The sequence below is a fragment of the Sciurus carolinensis genome, chromosome 15 (assembly GCF_902686445.1).
Source record: "Sciurus carolinensis chromosome 15, mSciCar1.2, whole genome shotgun sequence".
NCBI lineage: Eukaryota > Metazoa > Chordata > Mammalia > Rodentia > Sciuridae > Sciurus > Sciurus carolinensis.
In genome coordinates, this window is record NC_062227.1 from 67348049 (window position 1) to 67370798 (window position 22750).

The following is a 22750-nucleotide window of genomic DNA, read 5'->3' on the forward strand; positions in this document are numbered from 1 at the left end:
TAACCACAAAAAACAGAGTTAGCTGGTCCTGGAAGCAGGAGATGGGCGAGAAGATGGTCCCGGAGATTGTAAATGGAGATCAGATTGGAAGGCGATTGGAAGCTAGAAGAAAAGGGAGTCCCCAGGTCTGTTCCATCCAAACACTGTTGAAGCAAGAGAGATCTGTAGAACCTCCAAGCGTTCATTATCTCTATTTTTTGTATTTACTAAGAGTTGCTTCATGGACAAAGATGTGGTCTATTTTAGAGTAGGACTGTGTGCTGCTGAGAAGAAAGTGTATTCAGTCATTGATGGATAAAATATTCTATGTTCTGTTAGGTATAAATTATTAATTGTATTTTTTAGTTCTATAGCTTCTTTATTTAGTTTTTGTTTGGGGAATCTATTCAGTGAGGAGAGTCATGTGGTAAGTCACCTAGTATTACTGTGTTGTGGTCTATTTGATTCTTGAAATTGAGAAGGGTTTGTTGATATACATAGATGCTCCATGGTTTGGAACATAAATATTTGATTGTTGTGTCTTATTGATGTATAATTCCCTTAAGCAGTATGAAATGTCCATCTTTGGCCCTTCTGATTGACTTAAAGTCCACTTTATCTGAAATGAGGATAGAAATCCCTGCTTGTTTACAAGATTTATGTGAATATGTTTTTTTCCCACCCTTTCACCTTCAGTCTGTAGATACCTTTGCCTCTGAGGTGAGTCTCTTGGATACAGCATATTGGGTATTGTTTTTTAGTTCAATCTGCCAGTCTATGTCTTTTGATGACTTTAGGCCATTTAAATTCAATGCTATTGGCAAATGGATTTTATTCTCTGTCATTTTCATTTATTTCTGCTTTTTAATTTCAATGTTTCTCCTCTGATTGACTATTCTTCTGTAGTTCTTCCTTTTGCTGGTTTTCCATTTATTTTTCATTTCTTCTTCAAAAACTACCTTATTATGTTTTGTAGTGCAGGCTTTCTAGATATGAATTCTTATAACTTTTTTTTATAGTGGAAGGTTTTTATTTTATTATCAATTCTGAACCTTAATTTTGCTGGGTATAGTATTTTGGGTTTGTATTCTTCCCCCAGTCCCCCAAAGCTTAATATGTAGTATTCCAAGACCTCCAAGCTTTGAGGATCTGGGTTGAGTAATCAGTGAGATCCAGACTGGTGTCCCTCTAAATATGACCTATTTCCCCACCCCCTCTGGCAGCCTTTAAAATTCTATCCTCATTCTGTATGTTAGGCATTTTCATAATAACATGCCTTGGTATGGGTCTGCTGTAATTTTATATATCTGGAGTCCCGTAAACCTCCTTTATTTGATTTCTCATTTCATTCTTTAGGTTTGAGAAATTTTCTAATATTTCATTGAAAAGATTGTACCTTCCCTTGGTTTGTGAGGAAAATACTAAAAATGAGGAAATGTGTAATCTTTCACCTCCTGTATTTTCTCTCTGATTTCACTCCTTATATCATGAGCCTACACTTATACCAATTAATCTTATATTTGGTCTTCTCAGATTATCCCATATTTCTTGGAAGTTTTGTTCATAGTCTCTTAACATCTTTTCTCCAAAGTCAACTTTACTTTCAAGATTATATATTTTGTGTTCATTGTCTAAAACTCTGTCTTCCAAGTGGTCTAGTCTGTTGGTGACACTTTCTATTGAATTTTTAATTTGGTTTACTAACATCTTCATTTTGAGGATTTATGCTTGATTTTTTTTTCCAGAATCTCTATCTCTTTATTAAAGTAATCTTTCACCTCCTGTATTTTCTCTCTGATTTCACTCCTTACATCATCCTATACCTTAGTTTGGTTTTTGTACATTCTAAACTCCTTCTCTGACATTTCTTCCACCACAGTGTCAATGGATTCTGTTACTGAAGCACCTTGGTTTGTTTGGGGCAATTTGTTCCCTTGCTTTTTCACACTGTGTGTCTACCCATCTAACAGTGTGGATCTGAGGCAGTAGAGTTTCTATTCTGTGGACTTACAGTATCCCTGAAGGTTTCTAATACCTCATCATTTAGGCAGAGACAATAAGAACCAATACAAATAATATACAGCATTAGCCCTAATAGTTTCTGCTATGACATCTACAATGTTATCACAATAAACAAAAATGATATGCTCAGTTATTGTCCACAGTAAAAACAGTAAGTTTGCAAAATGGTTTATAATTTCAAATAGTGGACAGAGAGAACAGAAATAATGTTGAATGTGATGAAGTGATGAAGGAACGAAAATAGAAATAAAAAATTAAAGGAAGAGTGAAAGAGAATAATAGAGATTGGCTATTATCAGAAAAATAGAGAGAAAGAGAATCAAGGGAAACAAGTAGATAAAAAGATATAAAGTAAAAATTTTAAAAAATAAAAATACGAAACAAAACTAAAATATGCTAATCAAACATCCTAGTCCTCAAAATACTGATTCATGAAAAGTAACTGGCTTCAAAAATACTAAAAATGAGAGGAAAAAATGAATATGTATAACTGTCTTTGAACCATCCAGATCACAATTAAAAAAAGAAAAAAGAAAATCAAAAAAAAAAAAAAAAAAAAACACAGATCTTGATGAAAAGTTAAAGAATTGTGCCCACTGGAGTTCAAAAGATTCTCAACTTCCCTTCTCAGCAGTGCTAGGTAGGGTGGCCTGGAGTGTGATGCCTGCTCCGCCCTCAAGGTAGGGTTGCTGGAATAAGAGAGGAAATCCCATAGGCAGACCTCCTGGAGGGTTTGGGCACAGGTAATCTCCAGGTTCTTCAATGAATGGTAATTGGTCTGGAGATTTTAAATCAGCACTCCTTAGGACCCAGAAATTGCCAGTCCACACTGGAAGATTACACTCCAGGGATCTCCCCTGGGTTCCACTCATGCACTGGAGAAGTCAATTCTTAGTCCCCTTCATAACTGGCAGACCCCACATTTCCTTGTCTCTTGGGTTCAGTCTCCAAACTCAATCTCTCCTGCCCCCACTCTTTTCAATTCCCAGTCCGGTGCATCTCCCTCAGCCAGTCCTGCAAGCCGCTAGATTGGAGGGGGAAGGGGAGATTCAGGTGAGTTACCACGACCAGTAGGTGCCCTGTATAAAACTCTCTCTACTTTTGATTTTCTCTTGGTAACTTAGAAACACACTATGTTGTGCAATATGGGTTTGCCAGGTCTACATTTCAGACCAAACTCAGGTTTGCCAGGAATTGGTTCCCCTAGCTGCCAGACCCTGCACTGCAGCTGCAAAATGGTTCCTTCCTCTTTCCTCTGCAGGCAGCCAGGAGTGATGCAGCTTCTTTCCCAAAGTAGAATATCATGCAGCATGCCTTTCAGTTCAGTTGGGCAGTGTCTTTGATCTCTGAACTCTCCACACCCAGACACACCTCAGGCCAGAGTGGTCCCTCTTCTAGCTAAGTAGAGGGATAAGGAAATTAAAGGAACCTGCATTTTAGAAGAGGGACCACTCTAATGGGTGCCTCCAGTGGAAGCAGCAGAGGTGATTCTGGAGATTTCTTCCTTATTATATATGACCTCCTGGGTGTCTGATCTGCTTTGAAAGTTCAGTATTAGATCTCAATAAAGTCCCCCTCCCTTTTTTCTCATCCACCTTGCTGAGAAGCTGCCTATGTGCTTTCTTGGTTTCACACCACAGAGCAGCCAGGAAAGTGACCTCTATTCTGCCATCTTGAAAAACCAGTATGACATTCTTACAAAAGGGATAGAACATGGATCAGTAGTCAATGATCAGGGGCTGGTATCCGGGAAGAGGCTGACCACAAAACAGCATAGAGTGGGAGTTCTGGGAGTCACAGAAATGAAGTTCTGTATCTTCATTATTGTGGTAGACATAATACTGAATTTGTCAAAACCTACAAAACTTTCCACTGAAAAAGGGATGAGTTTTAATGAATGTAAATTACACCTTAACTTTTAAAAAATACAAAATTCATTCCAAATTAGAAAAATGACTCAAAATTAAGGAGAAAACCAATTTGTCTAACTGAAACCTAACCTAAGTGTCCACTTGAGGCTACCTATACATGAGTTAAGTTTTAAGAGAAAATAGCTGAACAGGAAAGAAAAATGTGGACATTTAGGGAGTAAGTACAAATAAATTGATAACCCTAGTCCTTTGAATATATCATAATGCGACTGGCATATTTTTATTTATAAAATTTTGCCTTCTGTTTAACAACTAAAGAGGTAGGCTGGCACAAATGAGATACTTGGTTTAAATCGAAATGGTTGAGGATCCATGAGACATGAAACACAAGGTCTGGCCCTGAGTAAATACTGAATAAGAGCAATAAAATGGAAAAACTTTTTGTTAGAACCTGAAAATAACATATTTAGTTAAAGTAACTCCTACGGATGTTTATTTTTCAGAAGCAAAGCAGTTGCTTCAAATGGGTATGTACCTCTTTCTAACAGAGTATGCTGACATTCACATTTTTATGAAAAAAGCACAAGTGAATATTGAAATGAATTCAAATCACTGGCATATTGACATACGACTTTTAAGTTTTAGTAACTGCTCTGCTATCCACTGTAATTATTCTATGACTTATTTTCAATGATGTTTTTATAATTGATGTTTTGTGATAATTGTTGCTTAAAACATTTAAGCATTTTGTCAGCTTTAAAAAATTCTTCAGAAACAGTAGTTAAGTTTACTTTATGTCCTGAAGTACTGAATTTATTTTGAAATAAAACATTCTGACAGTACCAATAAATCAAAAAAAACAAAAAATTATAGTTTATGAGATGGAATTTTACTAGACAAAATTAAAGTCTTAAGGATGAGCACTGGATGATAAATCCATACACCAGGGCCAGCATTTCAGCTCTGATACTACATAACCATATGAACTTAGTACAGTCTTCTGAGTCTTCTAGGTCTGTAAAATGAGATGTTGTAGAACTTTCAAAATGAATTTTTAAAGGGATCATCTATGATGAACTAAATGCAAAGACTGATCTGACACAATGCCCCAAGAACCCTTGTAAGGTAATCAAGATAATTTCTTAGAAAGACTACTATTGCTTTTGAACTCAAGAAGAAATATTTTTAAGAAGGCAAACAAAAGTCTAGGACGCATTGCTCTTAATTGTCACAACATCTTTTCAAATGAGCAAGCACATCTAAAGATAAGGTGACCAACTCTCCTGATTTGCCTGGAACAGAACAGGTTCCCAGGAAACAAGTTTCCATGTTAAAACTGGGACAGTCCCAGGCTAACAAGACCAGGGTTAAGGAGGTTCCCAGGACTCTCTCTAAAGACCATGCTGATTAAAGAGTAGACAAGTTAAAGCCGAGTTGAGTAAATAACTTTATCATCTCACTGACTTCCTTAACTACCTGTGAAGTTCTGGAATTTTTCTTACCTTTCTTATCCAAAGTTGAATCTGATGTTAAAACAAAGAACAACAGAAGGAGAAAATTTTCCCTTGTTTATACCTTTGCCTCTTTCTACCATTTTAATCAATTTGGGGATCTCAGTAACAGTCATCAATATTGAACATCCTTTTGACCTTGAACATATATGCTAATGGCTATTCAATTTTCTTGTCATTACTTTTAGCCCTTGAGTTTTGAAAGCAAGAAAAGCTACACCTTGAAGGTGGAGGGAGCCAACCCTCATCTAGAGATGCGTTTTCTGAACCTGGGCCCCTTTCAAGACACAACAACAGTGCACATCAGTGTAGAAGATGTGGATGAGCCTCCTGTGTTTGAACCCGGCTTTTATTTTGTGGAGGTGCCTGAAGATGTAGCAATTGGAACAACCATACAGATCATCTCTGCAAAGGACCCAGATATGACCAACAACTCAATCAGGTTTTTCCACAGATTCCACACTTTCCTTATATTCTGCAATGTTCCCTTCCTTACTTCTTCCTTTCATATCTCATCCCTGGAAGTTCTGAGTTTTTTCTATTTAAATAACATGTACCTGTTATGTTAATTGGAAATGAAGTGTTATTATATCTGCAACTCACTTTCATTTGGTTCAGATACACATACACACAACCTTAGTTCTCAATCCCGATCCCAGTGACATTTGGGGTTACATAATTCTGTGTTGTTGTGAGAGGTTGTTCTGTACACTAAATGACGTGCAGCAGTATCTCTAGCCTTAACCCACTAAATGCCAATAGCACCCCACCACCACCAAGCTGTAACAACCTAAAACATCCCCCTGTACTGCCAAATGTCCAGGGCAGTGGTGCAAAATCATCCCCAATGGAGAACTACAATTCAGATAAAGCATAGACACACAAATGTCAAAATGTTAAAACCCTGATTCTTAGTCATGAATAAAAAGGTGATCATTGCACATTCTTTCTACTTGAATAAACCTTTGATATTTTTCACTTTTAAAAAATGGGAAAAATAAACCATACGTATTTCCACATACTGTAGAAAGAACAGACACAGAAACTACTCCTGATGTCATTGGCTTTAAAGCATGCAGACTGGCCAGACAGGGCTCTAAATTGCAATCTCACATATCTGTCTAAGGTATGTTCTAAATTAAGAGATGCTTCCCCCTCAGGAGGGTAAGAACTGCTCTTACAACCATTGCCATTTCTCATCAACTCTGGAACCAAAGTGCAAACAGCTGGTGAACAGGTTGACACCTCAACCTTCCAGAGCAACTGCCAAGCTTCTGACGCATGACACAAAAGATCAGGTTTCCAAGGCTGTTTAAGGCCATCTGTCACATTAATTGTTGAAAGCCACACAGTAAAATGAATCTGAGGCCTTAGTGCAAATAACATATTTTAAACACACTCCAATATATCAAATGCCTGTTCTGTCAGTTGGCTACTTCCTTTACCTGGTGCTTTTGTGTATTTAATGAAAATGTGCTTTTGCAATTCAACTAGAATGATTCTCTCTAGAGAATACCTACAGTAGGTGGAAATCTGCTTCCTTGAACCAACTAGTAAACATTTTACAAGTTCAGGCCTTAAAATGGCTAAAATGATTTTCTTTGAATTCTTTTGTTTTTTGAAGGCAATTCATCTGAGTTATAACTTTAAAAAAAATATTTCAAACTTAAGCTTTTTAAATATAAAAAAGAATGAAAAGTAAACCTACATTGTCCTCAAAACAACCACAACACAAATGAAACAGATTATACTATAAATTTATATTTTCAGAAGCCAAGAAAATTCTTTATGATCATAACTTATTAACTGTGTATCTATTAATCTACAACACATTAATTTATTCATATCAAAGAAGGTACTGTGGGGAGAACTTTACAGAATAAAACTTTATGTGGGAAACCTAAATAATACAAGCACAAGCTTAAAAAAATCAGATCCTATTCTAAAATAGTCAGAATATCCTGTGAATACTTTCACATCTTCCCAGAATGTGACTCTTAACCCCTACATGGTAAAACACTGGAAACAGGATCCTGATAGGAGTCACACTACTAAACAACAAATAAGCAAAAGAGACTGAACACAGCCAGACAGCACATACACAACCTAGAGTATATATCTAGTATTCAAGACTAACTCATTAGTTCAAGATATATACAGGAATAAGACTGGGTGCAATGGCGCACACCTGTAAATCCCAGCAGCTCAGTAGGCTGGGGTAGGGGGATCCCAACTTCAAAGCCCAGACTCAGTAAAAGCAAGGCACTAAGCAACTCAGTGAGACCCATCTCTAAATAAAATACAAAACAGGACCGGGGATGTGGCTCAGTGGTCAAGTGCTCCTGAGTTCAATCCCCAGTACGCCCCCCCCCTCAAAAAAAAAAGAAAAAAAAAGATATTCCAGAATTAGAGAGAAACATCAGAGGTTCCAGATCTACTACTAGCATAAAGCAAAACGAGGTGGACAAAATGAAGGAAGCAGTCTAACAGAAAATGCTCCACTTGCAAACTGTCAGATGGCCTCCGGGAGGTCCATGTAATAGAGCTGGGCTATTCCAATAGAACTCAGCCAGGATGAATCCAAGAACACAGCAAGGTCTGATGAACTATACTTGGGCAGTTCTCTACATCCTGAGAGAGAAACAGGCAAAAAATAGATCCCAGGTCGGGAGGGAGCAAGACAAAGCCTCAGGTACACGGGCAAAGCAGAATTCCAGTTATTAAAGCTGAAGATAATTCCCCTTCTGCACTGTGGTTACAAAGAAAGAACAGAATTCATATTGCTAGATAAAAGGTCCCTGACTCTAAACTACCCACAGCAACAGAATGTTCCCAAGCAGAACATCAAATCTCTGGCTATCATTTAATAAGTCAATTTTAGATTGCTTTCCTCTGTTATCTTTCCCCAAATAGTTCATTTTACCTTATTTTTAATATAAAATTAGTGTGCTTTAAAATTATTTGCATATGTTACATGCTGCATGGTTAATTCATCTTCTGAATTTTGGTTATGAAGAATAAATAAGTGCTGATGATATAGCCCATCTCGTAGGGCGCTTGCCTAGCATGCGCAAGGGCCGTGGTTCGAATCCCCAGCACCGTGGGCAATTAAAAAAAAAAAAAAACACTTCAGAAGATGAAGAATAAATAAGATTTATATTCATAAAAAGAAAATACTTATTAAATCACCAAAATAATCAATGTCTTATCTGAAGTTATAATGTGATAGATTAAAGGCCATTTAACATTTTAAAAAGATTTTTAGGACTTTTACCATCTCCATTCCAGAAAGTTGATAGTATGTTCAAGTATGTAATCTGGTTGTCATTTATTGGTAAACCCCAAAATAGTGTATCCAGATGTAGTCATATGTATATTAAAAATATAATGTATAGATTCCCTGAATTTTTAATAAATGTTCAAGGAATTTCTGGAAAGCAGGTTACTGAACAATTTGGCAACTGAAATAGGCTTCTGCTGATGTAGAAATAGCCTACTCTCTTGTGCTATCCAGAGTATGTGGATTTACCACTACCTGATCATGACCCCAAATTGAGAGAAACAGGGAGTTCTATTTAAGTACATTAACTGCATTAAGTACTATTTGCTTAATGCAGTTCTGTACATGTGCTACACTTATTCTGCTCATAGTACATGCGAATATTAAAGTTAGAGAAAGGAAAACTCCCTATAAAATCCACTAGTGTGTCCCAATTTCCTCATTTTCCATCTGTATTCTACACCTTTAATTTCTTCACCCACCTCCTGGAAATTGGCCCAGTGCCCCATTCAGAGAAATGAGGCCATTATGCCCTCAAAGCAAACCTCATCTGGGAAAGTGGAAATGGGAGAGGGATTCCACTGATGAGGGAGACTTCCTGAGTCAGGGTCCTGCTGTGTCAACCAGGCAATGCTGTCAGGGGTCCTGGCACTTTGTTATTTCCATTACTCCATCTCCCATACCATCTGTGACATTTGCTATGGTGTTGCAGGTTTGAGTGTAGAAAGCTGGTTCCACATAGGCTGCTCTCCTCTTGGCATTATGCCTACAGTTTGGAGTGCTGCCATTGGGGTTATGGCTCTGTGGACCAAATGCTGGGCTTTTCTCATGTGTGAGGAGCTGAAAGATAAGACTGTCATGAGTCAACTAGTGTGTTTTTTTTTCCCTAAAAGAAAATTCAACTCTTAAAATAGCTAGTAAACTTTATAACTAAATCACAAATTATGCCTAGAAAAAAAATAATGTTCCAGTTCATTTTAAATGAACTTTATAGGTATTTTTTTTTATTAAAAAGTCAGCTGTTTACTTTCAGGGATTATCTGGGAGAGGTCGATTTCTGTTTCCTTAGACAATCTCATACAATGCATGTGTCAGTAGTGCAGCATGGTCTGTTAGTTAGGTCAAGGAATCTGAAGCCAGACTGCCTAGGCTCGGTTCTCAGCAGTGTGACCCTGGAAAAATGACTTAAACCTCTCCAAACCTCAGTTTTCTCACCTGTAAAACAGCGTAATAGTAACCTACCTCATAGTGTTCCTTTAAGATTAAATGACAACATACACAGTATGTGCTGAACAGTGCCTGGCATACAGTAAATGTTCATTAAACAGGGTCACAGATAGAATGAGACATTAATTTATGTTCTTAAAGGTCCTAACTCTTAGGAAATCCAAATTGAAATGAGTCCAACTTCTTCAGACCTTTCTCAATGGTTATCTCTTGAATTGCTAATTCTCTGAATGGCCTTCCTGAATCTCTGCAAAAGATATGTGCATATTTGAAACAAAATACCATTTTAATAACCTATATGTGTTTGTGTGTATATGTATACATATATATTCAGACTGTATACCTATGTATATATGAAACAAGTTTTACATGAAATTACACTTATAGTATGTGATAGTCTGGCATATATATATTCTAATTCATTTTGCTTCAATGATACTCATTACCCACTATACTGACTTTGTAACCTACTAACCTACAGTTTAAAAAACAATGCACTAAAGACACTTATTCCCAGCAAAACTGTACTTGCTCCATCTCAACAAATTTAAGATTCAGACTACAATCAGTGAGCAACTTAAAAAAGAGTTTTGAACACAATACATCCTGTGGACACTATTTAAACAGATTGTAAGAATCCAAGAGTTATAACTCCATATATATGGTTTCAAATCTTAGTTCTGCAAATAACCTGTGTAATGTATGAAAGTGACTTAATTTCCCTAAGTCTCAGCTTCCTTTTCTGATGACTGGTGAAATAATTTCCCAGGGACATTGTAAAATTTTTAAAAGAACCTATGTATTAAGTCCATGGTAAAGTGCCTGGTATTCAATGAATTTCAGTTATTAAAATTACTCACCTTTTTAGAATAGAGTTCCTTATTTATTTTGGATATTAGCTCCTTATTCAATGTATGTTTTGCAATATTTTCTTCCAGTCTTTTGAGTTTTCTCTCCAATCTGTTGACTGTTTCCTTTGCTGGGCAGAACCTTTTTAGGGGCTGGGATTATAGCTCAGTGGTAGAGCATTTGCCTAGCACATGTGAGGAACTGGGTTCAATCCTCAGTACCACATAAAAATAAATGAATAAAATAAAGGTATAAACAAAAAAGAAGCTTTTTAGTTTGATATAATCTCATTTGTCTATTTTTGTTCTTATTGCCTCTGTGATTTTAGAGTCATATTCAAGAAATCATTGCCCAATAGGGCACAGTACCACACACCTTTAATCACAGCAACTCAGGAAGCTGAGGTAGGAGAGGAGGAGGATCACCACCCTGGGTAATTTAGCAAGACTCTATCTCAAAATAAAATACATAGGGCTGGGGATATAACACTGAGGTAGTCCCACTGGTTTCAATCCCAATACCGGGGACAAAAAAAAAAAAGAAAAGGAAGCATTGCCCAGACCAATGCTGTGCAGTTTTCTTCCAGTAATTTTACAATTTCAGGTATTATATTTAAGTCTATAATTCATTTGAGTTGATTCTTGCGTAAGAGGTCAGATGAGACAGTTTTCCCAGTACCATTTATTAAGGAGACTATACTTTCCACATTATGTATTCTTGGTACCTCTATCAAAAATTAATTGATTGACCATAGAGATATGGGTTTATTAATGGATTCTCTAGTCTATTCCACTGGTCAATTTGTCTGATTTATACCAGTATCATGCTATTTTAATTAGATTTGTAATATATTTTGAAATCAGGACAAATAACTAAAAGAAGACATACAAGTATTCCACACATATACAAAAATATGGTCAACATTACTAATCATCAGGAAAATACAAATTAAATCACAATGAGCTATCATCTCACACCTGTTAAAATGACTATTTTCAAAAAGAAGATGAAAGATAAGTGCTGGCAAAGATGTAGAGAAAAGGGAACCCTTGTACCCTGTTAATGGGAATGTAAATTAGAACATCAATTTTGGAAGAGTATAAAAATTCTTTGAAACACTAGAAATAGAACTACATAAGATACAGCAATTTCACTTCTGAGTATATATCCAAAAGAATGTTAAAATGTCTGCATTTCCATTCACTGCAGTATTATTCACAATAGCTAAGATACGGAAACAATGTAAGTGCCCACCAACAGATAAACGAGTTTTTGAAACGTGGTATATGCACACAATGGAACATTATTCACATATGCTAAGCGAAATAACTCAGGTACAGGAAAACAAATATTGCATGATCTTATTTATATGAAGAATCTTTAAAAGTTAAAGTCACCGAAATAGAATGGTTATCAGGGGCCAGTGGTGGGGTGGGGTTTGGGGGTGGAGGAGAGGGAAAAGAAAGATGTTGATCAAAAGGCCCAAAGTTTCGGTTAGGATGAGTAAGTTCTGGTGATCATTTGTATAAGCACAGTGACTGTGGTTAACAATAATGTATTATATATTTCAAAATTGCTGGAAGAGTTGAATAAATGTTCTTAACAAAAAGAAATAGTAAGTATGTGAGGTAATAAGTATATTAATTAGCCTGATTTTTTCATTTCACAATGTGTATATAAACATTACTTATACCCCATCAATACATACATTTTTGTTCATTAAAAATAAAAATTACTAGTCCTTGGTAAAGGACTATGTAAGGTTCTTAATAATGGTTCTCAATCATTCTCAATCATTATTGTTTATCAAAATCCCTTATGGAGGATTTTTAACAAACTGATGCCTCAGCCTCGTTTCATACTCCACAAATCTCCCAACATGAAGACCAGGTGAGCTAATACAGGTGAGAGAACACAAAAGAATCAGACTCTTTTAGAGCTTACCCAGTACCAAGTATACTAATGACTTGAAGGATACAGACAACAGCTCTTTCCTTGGAAAGGTCTGAAAACGTCAGGCACAACTGCATGTACATCATCTTAATTGGTCCAGACTGAACATGAGAGGCTGAAGCAATGGATTAGGTCCATTGCCTGAACAGAAAAAGTCATTTTTGTTATAGAACAACAGTTATCATACCCTACTAAACTACATAGCTTACATGACATCTTCCAGCAAGGTATAGCCCATGAATGTGTTAACCAGGTTTATTTATAATAAATAACACAGACAGACCTGGTGCATCCTGCTAAAAGCATTCTATAGATAAAGAATCTTCAGCTAGTAAATACCAATACTATATTTGTCAGAGGTTAGTCTTAGCATGTCTACAAAGGGCCTGGTGCAAAGCTTTCCTTCCCAACAAGTAATACTAATTATAAGAACTAGAACCATTAAACCATACCTTTTTCTTTTTTCCAGTTTAAAATTAGCATTTGAGAACTTACGTGGATTTTGAACAAATATATGCGGAGGTTTTTACTATAATTTTCGGGGCAGTATTAGGTTTTGAGTAGCATAAATTGATCTTTAAGTAATTTAAAAATGCCCTAAGATTCTTGGCACCTTGTCTATTTCATTTTTTTAATAATAAAACTGAAGCAGTTTATTTTTTGGTTTCGGGTTTTTGTTCTTTGTTTTCAAATATAACAAAATGATGTCTTTAAGGTACTGACAACTCAGAGTTGACTGAGTCATGTTTCACATAGTCTATACTCGGTTCTCTCATGGTATTGTATGTTTATCCAAATGCAAATAATGTGTATAATCCACATTTTTGCAGATACTCCATTGACAGAAGCAGTGACCCTGGAAGATTTTTCTATGTTGACATTACAACAGGTGCCCTAATGACTGCAAGACCCTTAGATCGAGAAGAATTTTCTTGGCATAATATCACTGTCCTTGCCATGGAAATGAGTAAGTATCAAAACAGGTCTCCATGTAGTGACAAAATATGTGTAGAAATTGGAAGTTTCTAGAATTTGTAACAAAATGCGCTCTTTAAAAAGAACCTGAAATCACATTTTATGCAAATAAGTAAATGCATTTCAGTTCAAATACCTTGAGTAACTATAGTATATTTAGCTATACTCTATAGAAAAAAGCAAACAAAACATGAAAAAGCAGTACTCCAAGTAGCTATGAGGAAAAGGAACGATTCCTGAAAAATCTAAAAGGCTTCCCACTCTTTAATAAGATTGCAAATGTATACACAGCATAAATATTATTACTCAATGAAAACTAATATCAATAACATATCACTCTTGTTAAACAGACACCAACTCGGCCATACCTGCAAGAATGAGACATCTCATAATAAAATGCAGATGAACATAATGGAATGGAAAATTAATAAAAACTATATTAACGTATAGGTTATAAACTTAAAAGGAAAGCTGGGAATATAGCTCAGTGAGAGTTCTTGCTTAGCATGCAAGCACAAGGTCCTGAATTCAATCCCCAAATCCACTAAAAAAAAAAAAAAAAAAAAGACCTTAACAAAAGTGAGGTTATATATTACATTCAGCTTTTTTCATAATACCTAGTGATGATAAAGGTTCAGGAAAATACCAGTCCCTAGCTTATTAGGTATATAACTAGGCACAGCTATTCAGGAGGCCAATTTGGCAATATATATTAAGATTCTTCAAAATATTCATACTCTTTCTCAGGTATTATGCTAGTAATTATCTTTTAAAAATTATAAATATCATCAAACACTGATATAACAAAATGTCTACTGCAGTGTTATTTTTAATTAGGGAGAAAATGGGAATTACCTAAATGTCTGACAAATGGAGATTGGCCAAATAAATTACAATACAACCTACTGTAAAATGAGAATATCATGTATACATTAACCATCATACTTTCAAAGTATATTCAATAATGGGATAATCTTGTCCTAAAATTATTCTGAATCCATTATTTTTATTTTGCTTAACTGCAATTTTGGTGTATATATCTTTGTGAATGTGTATAGTTCATCATTTGGATACACACATTAATTACATACATAAAATCTCAGGTGGTAGGTTTATGGATTAAATTCATCCTCTTAATGCTTTTTCTGGTATTTTTATTATTCCTTCTACAAACAAGAACTACTATTATAATAACAAATTCTAATTATGTTGATATTTTCTAGGATCAATATTTTTAAGAAAAAAAAAAGAACCAGAAGAATGATGCATTCTGGGATTTAGTAGAATTATTTGCTAAGAAAATTTCTGTGTCCTATAATTTCTGTTCTGTCTCCTGGGTGGTGACCAAATCAGAAAAGACAAGAACAGCACCACAGGGGCTGTGAAACGTCTTTGTGTGGCAATGCCAAGCAAAAGACACAGACCTAAAAGACACATTTCCCCATGAGTGCCTATGTATGGCTTCTGCCCCAGCCAAAGACAATGGATTTGGTGTGGGTTTAATCCAGTAATACCCCTTTAGTCCCTAAGCAGAAATAAATGTATGGTGTTATCTCTATTCTACTAAATAACTTGAAACCTTTTTGAAACATAACTCAAAGAACTGATTACTCCACAGGCATAAAGCCAAGCAGTGGCACACAGCATGCATCCAATTAGAAATGGGCTGTTTTAAAGCCCAGAATACAGAATTGACTACCTTTAATTCCAGAACCCAAATTATGAACCAAGCAGGAAACTCAAAACCTCTTTTCAAGGTCTGTTTTGTGACACTTGCTTCCCTCTAGTCTCACCCTTCCCTTCATACTCCTGATGTTAAACATACCTTAAGCAGACACCTCCTTTTGTCCAAGCTTCTTGTGTCTGACCACACACTCTTAACAGGCAACATACACATCCTATGCTTATATTCCCATGTCCATGTACTTTATCCATTTCTTTGCAAATAAGACTAACCCAATAAATACCTTACTTTCAGCAAAGAGCTACTTTTCTGCATTACAGAATTCTCACCTTCAGTTCTTCTTACATTCTCTTTAGATAATCCCTCCCAGGTGGGAAGTGTTTCTGTCACAATCAAAGTCTTAGATGTGAATGACAATGCTCCAGAGTTCTCCAGATTCTATGAAGCTTTTGTCTGTGAGAATGCCAAAGTTGGGCAGGTAAGATGGCCTATAAGCCAAGCAACTCAATGTATACAAAACACTGTTTCAAATAACCAAATTTGCCACCAAAGACATTTCTACTCCATCAGTAGAGTTTAAAAAGAGTCCCCAATTTTTCTATATACTGCTTTCAACAGTTTACATGTTGAGACAACTACTTGGAGACTACACTACCTTTTATGATCTAAACAGGGCCTTCACAGAAGCTTGATTCACAGGGTAGCCTGTATAAGGTGTGTACCCACCTTAAAACAAAACCATAAACATACCAACTGTAAAAACACCTGCTCTGGGTCCAGAAAGGAGCGACCATCCAGATCAAGAGGAGGAAGAATAGCTTTTTCCTAAGAATAGCCCAATCCCTGAAAATACTATAAGAGGGAAAGTTTGTATTCGGTATGTTCCCAACTCCTTCCTTAACTTCTGACATCAAAGAACTCTGTTTAAGATTTGTCTGCCCTATTATCAGAATGCTTCATTACCTGGAATTACCTATCCTCTCCCACACCCCTCAGTTAAAACACCCATTTTCTTACTGCTGCTCATTTTAGGTAGTTTTTAAAGGAAAGTAATTAGAAGGAACAAAGTTCTACTTATTTGAAATAACTTTAGACCCTTAACCTTCTGAGACGTCTTTGGGTAATTTTCTTTTGCTTTGGGTTTTTTATTTGTTTTTTTGAGACAGGGGTCTCACTATGCTCCCAGGCAGCTCTTGAATTCCTGTGATCGTCCTACTTCAGCCTCCCAAGTATTGGAATCACAGGCATGGACAACTGAACTCAGTTCATATTTGTATATTTTGTAATGCATGTTTTTAAACCTAACTAAATATTTGGTAGGTCAAATTCCAAATAGTATAACTGAAAAACATCCAGAACTCCATTTGGAGTGGCAACATAATAACATATATATCTCATATTGCCTGCTCTATGACCTGTCTTTCCATGTCTCCCATTCTGCTCCTGCTTTTGTGAGTTGCTTTCCTTCTTATGACCCAACAGATTCCCCCTAACAGTCCTGATATAGACCCCAGAGTACATTCTGTGATCTCATTCAGGTCCTGGTGGGGCAAATGGGCATGATTTAATATAAAAAGGAGAGTATGGAAATGCACATTTTAGGCAAGGACTCCTGCTTTGGAAATTTCAGGTCTCTGGCTGTACTGTAAATTTGTTTTCACTTTTCTACTCACCTGGAACATCCCCCCAGCATCTTGCTGCACAGAGACTGTCTGTATGACCAACACTTAAAGCTAGCTCCTGAACTCCCTAAATATTGACCCAAAACATCTTTAACATTCTATTATGTCAAAGCAAAAAGTGAATCCCATCCCTCAGGGAAAACAAGGTGTCCTATAGTGATTCTGATCTAAACTGATCCCCTCCATTGATTCTTAAAATTTGATGCAATGCTCCTGGAAGTTTTTTCCAGTCTAAGACAGTTCTACTTCCACATCTATTAAGTCTACAAAGACATAAAATATTATGCAATAAAAGTTACAATGAAAACTTTAAAGCACGAGATATGATCCATGTTATTATAAGTTTAAAAGGAGTTATAAAAACTACATATACATGCTTGCAGTTCTGAAAAATTATGTTTACATATGAACAAAGATTGGAGAGAAGATGCAAAACAGAATTACTATGCTAAGGTAGATGAGTTCTGAGTGAGAGGGTTTGGGCCTTATTATAATTTTCCTACATATTATAATTAATATACTATGTATAATATAAATGTTTTACATTATAGAATTTTATACTATAAAATATTTCATATCGTGATAAAAGAGACTAATTTTAATCTATAGAGGCTAATAAGTAGCCTAGAAAAGTAAACTCCCTCTCCCCCTAAAATAAAATGTTCCCTTTCTTAAAGGATTCAAATAGGAGAAGTTTCACTGTGACAGGCTGACAGCATCTTGACCACTTCTTCTGTTTTTGGAGCCAAACATAACCTCCAAATATTTCTAATGTCCCACCATGCAGTATTTGAAGTGCAGCTTATCTATGGCTTTTGGGTTCAGGGCCTGAGCCACAAGACTCACATCTGCCAGCTTAGCCCAAGATACTGAATATCTTACCCTTGGATTGGGGCTCTGGAAAATGTTTAGCTTTTCGAAAGTATACAGCTCTGGAGATTTGTCTGGCTTATGAACAATCAGGCCTCCTTGTGTTTACTTGTTGGACACTATCACCAGTTTTGTGTCTGCCAAGTCTGCACACATGCTTTCTTCTTAATGAAGCCAAGAAGGAAACCCATAAAGTGAGATAAGACACGATAATGACAGAGGGCAGAATGAAACATGCTGAGCAGAATATTGCATGACAGGTAGGACTGAGGAAGAAATTTGACCTACCAGAATGGAGGACAAGAGAATAGAAACAGAAGAGCAGGTCATGGTGCTCCCACCCTGGACCCCCACCAACCCATGTCCACTCATCCACTCTAAAGCCCATAACCAACCAGCCCATGCTGGGCGTCTCCCCGCACTACAATCCACCTGGGGCCTTCAACTGACCTTTGATGTTTCCATCTCTGCGCTGGCAGAAACATAGCCAGCTTTTAACAACATGAGTGGGAAGTGTACATGGCCAGGCCTATGGGAATCATGCTGTTCATTGGTAAAGAAGCAAACACATAGAGGAGACTGGACTAGCTCTACTTTTCTATACTGCCCCCACCACACCTGCTACTGTTGCAATTCTGTTTTATACTGCTTTCTATAGTGGCTTTTTCATCATGGTCTCCAGAACTTTCATGGAAACATTCCTTTGAAGAGCACTGGTGGAACAGACAAAACTTGGCCAAAGAGTTCAGTAAGAAGTCACCCTACCTCTTCTTCTCCCAACCACCAACCTTAGCTTCTGACTCTAATCTGTTCCCACCCTGGGGATCTTAAACTGTATACCTTTACCTCCTGTATGCTTTACCTCCTGCCAACAAAATATGATTGTCAGGTCATATCCCCTCACATCTGCTTTCTATTAATTTAACATAATCAGTGATGATGTTACTTAATTCCCTCCTAGGTAGTAGTGATCATTATTTAATAGGAATTTCTAAAGATAACAATTTAACCCTGAAATATTCACTGTGATATTAAGTGACAGGACATGAAGAGGAAAATTAGGGGGATAAGCAGAAACCTGTGGCACCAAACAGTTCTTTTACTCAAAGTCTTATATTTACAATGTCTAAAAATGACTGACCATGGTGTAGGACTATAAGTTATATTGAGGTCTGACATCTAAGATACTTAGGTAACATTTATTCTATGCCTATTAACATACTCGGGCCCAACATTAAATCAAAATTATCTCTGGAATTATGTGATAGCATAGAGCTGTTCCAGGTAAGCATCACGATATCTTTCTCATTAGGTAAAACAACCTATCACTGAATTTCAAGGCTTGGGATTTCACTGGACCCTGAAGCTTTTCCTTTGACTCTAACTCACCTGATTTCATGTCCTCCTTCAGCTGATCCAGACAGTAAGTGCTGTGGACCAAGATGACCCATACAACGGTCAGCATTTCTACTACAGCTTGGCTCCAGAGGCTGCTAACAATCCCAACTTCACCATAAGGGACAACCAAGGTAATAGGGATACAAATGACTAAAAAGATTATGTGTACAAAGCACTTTACAGTTTCTAAAGCAAACTTTGCTTTGATATTTATAATGAACCTGTAAGGTTTTAAGGGAGTTACTAACTCTGATTCTCATCGTTCCATTTTACAGCTTAGGCTGAATAATTTCAGTTACTGTACTATGAAAACAGTGTCAAACTTTGCCTGATCCTTAATAGCAGGGAGGATATTAATGCTAATTCAGCCTTTTTGTTTGTTTTGTTAAGTTCGGTTTCACAACAACAAGACAAGAGTGCCCTCTGCTGACTCTAAAACTTCCATTCATCACTTTGTTGGCAAATGTTTACTGATGTTTGCTCTGTGCCAGACACTGTTCAAAACACAAAGGAAAATCCTTCCTTTATTTCTATAGATAGTAGCCATGTTTACATGTACTGAAATGATGGGAATAACCTGAGAAAGATAATAGACAGTGATCTAGATAAAGAGAAAAACCAGAGGGAACAGTTCTAATCAAAGGGGGAAACGGTAAAAAGCTCTCAAAACAAAAAGGAGGCAACAGCTAAATAGCAAAGGACAAATACAGGAAAAGGAACAGCAGTTTCACCATTGAAACAACTTTATAATGTAGAAATACACACCCAGGTGGGGGTCTTTTCACAAAAAGTGCTCCTCACCACATATTTGCTAGAATTTTACTTCTAGACACTTCCCCAATAAGCATTGAGATCAGCAAAGGAGTTTACAGACATACTTTTTTGAGTAAAGATGGAAAAAGGGGACTTTTGTTCTCTAGCCATCATCAATGTATTCCAAAGAAAGTTCAGTGCAATTGCAAAAGTAAATTAAATCTGTCAAATGAACTCCTATTGTTAACTCACTACTAAACAGTCATCTGACCTTGAGAAGGTCATCATTTCTTTGGGCTGCAGTAGCAGTACTTTAATTGCAATTCAAAAATATTGTGACTTTGTAACAATATAAACAAAGGGTAATAAAAAGTCATATTAGGCATGCCTTATCTTAGTCTCAACAATCAACTGAGATTTAAATATTTGAATTATTAATTCAACCCCATGTGATAGTCTAGAAAACTTGAGACACTCAAATTTATTTTCTTCTAAATGGAAACTATTCTCCAACCCACACATTTTCATCAAATCACTATTATAATTCTGGGAGGAAGGATAATATGAATCCTAACAACAGAAAAACCACAATTAAAATATCCTAAGATTTTTATTTGGCTAAACTTTTGAACTATTCATTATCTGCTTCATAGACACCTTTGGCAAAAGTAGTTTGTTTCCTTGGGGTTCATTTTACAAAAGAAACTCTACAGAGTGAGGGGTATGACACATTATGCTGTTTCTTCAAATTTCCCGCTAAGTGTCACTCTCATACTTGCCAGAATCAATACAGAAATTTATAGCAGCAAAATGCAACAAATTTATTAATGATGACTTTGGGCACTAATTCATGAAACCAGTGTTTTACAAAGATAGGCCAGTGAAATAAAATGACAATAAAAAGATATGACTCATATCTTGGAATGTTTCCCAAAATAGAAGTCAGAACATCTTCAACAGAAAGCACAAACTCCTAATCTCCACGTGACATTTTATCTCATTAGTATCCTTTACCGAGGCTTATTAAAAAACTAACCAACATCTGATATGGTAGACCTAATGTCAACTGCCCTGCTCTCATGCCTAAATCATCATGTCCTTTATGAACACAGCAGGACACTATTGCAAATAATGCCTTTTTTTATACTTCAGTCTCAAAACATTATGAGAATTGTGTGTACAAAGCATTTTACAGTTTCAAAAGTATTTTCCCATACTTTGCTTTGATATTTATAATGAACCTATAAGATTTTAAGGAAGTTACTAATCCCTCTGATTCTCATCATCCCATTTGATAGCTGAGGAAGGTAAGCAAATGACCTCAGATAAAAGAATGAACAAGCATTAAGACAGACTAGAAGTTAGATCCTGGATAGTGGCCCATCTTCTCACTACACACGTTTTATATCTGTAGAAATAAATACTCTTTCCAAACAGATTATTAAAGCCCCAATTATCCCATTCAACAAAAAAATTCCAACTTCAAATAGCTACTTTATGCCAGACTCTTTCCAGGACTGGAGTCAGCAATATGAAGCTCTGATTTTTTTTCTTTATTCTTAAATAGTTCTTAGATTAAGAAACATGGTTAGCAGCCATAATATACTACTTTAATGAAATGCAGCTCTAGTCAATATTTCTTATGACCTAGTTTTATGACCTACTTAGGATTAAATCAAAAAGTAAAAATAAATTAAGGAAAAAAATTTTAAAAATCAAGAGAAACCTGATTTCTGAAAAAAACGAAAAATTAAAACTACTAAGCACAATTTGTAGTACTTACCTATTAAGTCTAAAAACAGAAAAGCAGGTAAATGGACTGTACATTAAGTGGACATATGATTATAATCCTCATATTGGTAATCAATTACTACCTTTATTCACTGAGAAGAAAATAAAAGGAAGACAGCCTGTATCAAAGCATGAAGAGATCATGATTATCCAAGTTATTTTTTGACAGGTAATGTTACTAAACTAAATATGCAACTATACAGCCCAATAAAAAGAGTAAATGTTTTTAAAGTGTGTCCAGAGTTCAAATCCCAGTCTGCTACTAAGTAGGTTAGAGACTGAACAAATTATAAATCACCCAGGCCTAAATTCTCTTACTGTAAATTTTTTTTATTTTCACTATCTCTCAACAAATTTTTTAAATATTAAATGAGATGCTATACAGAAAGTGAAATAACTAGCACCAGAGTAGGTACCATGAAAAAATGGGGAGGAGGAGGAGGAAAAGGCAATTATCAACTGACTGCTCCCTGCATTCAGAACAGGTTAGATTATGCTACAGGAACAGACAAACCAAAATCTCAGTGGCTTTGCATAACTAAAGTTAGCTTCTTGCTCAATAAAGTCCAACTGTGCATCTAAATTATCCAAGATAACTGTTCACCATGTGCATCTCAGGGTCCAGAACTACCTGGATTCCATCTCACCCATTCTTTCAGTTATCACAACAAGGCAAGAGAGCACAGAGAATCACACATCAGTTCCTTCATGCTTTTGCCTGCAAGTGACACAAATCACTTTTAATCATTTTTCATCAACTATAGTAAGTCACTTGGATATGTCCTAACTCAAGAGGTTAGGAAAGTATAATCGTTCATTGAGTCCAAGAAGGGAAGGAAAAGTATTGATGATCACTTATAATGCTTACTTTGGTTAGGCTCCCAGAAGTTTTTGTTAAATTCTAA

The 22750-nt window shown here is 36.1% G+C and overlaps 1 protein-coding gene across 1 annotated transcript in view; it reads left to right on the plus strand.

The window, feature by feature from the left end:
- Positions 1–22750, plus strand: part of Cdh20 (cadherin 20) — a 224122-nt gene that overhangs the window by 187680 nt on the left and 13692 nt on the right. The window contains 4 exon segments of the mRNA XM_047526681.1: positions 5572–5825; positions 13523–13659; positions 15708–15829; positions 19315–19432. Of these exon segments, the coding sequence (XP_047382637.1) occupies positions 5572–5825; positions 13523–13659; positions 15708–15829; positions 19315–19432 (631 nt within the window).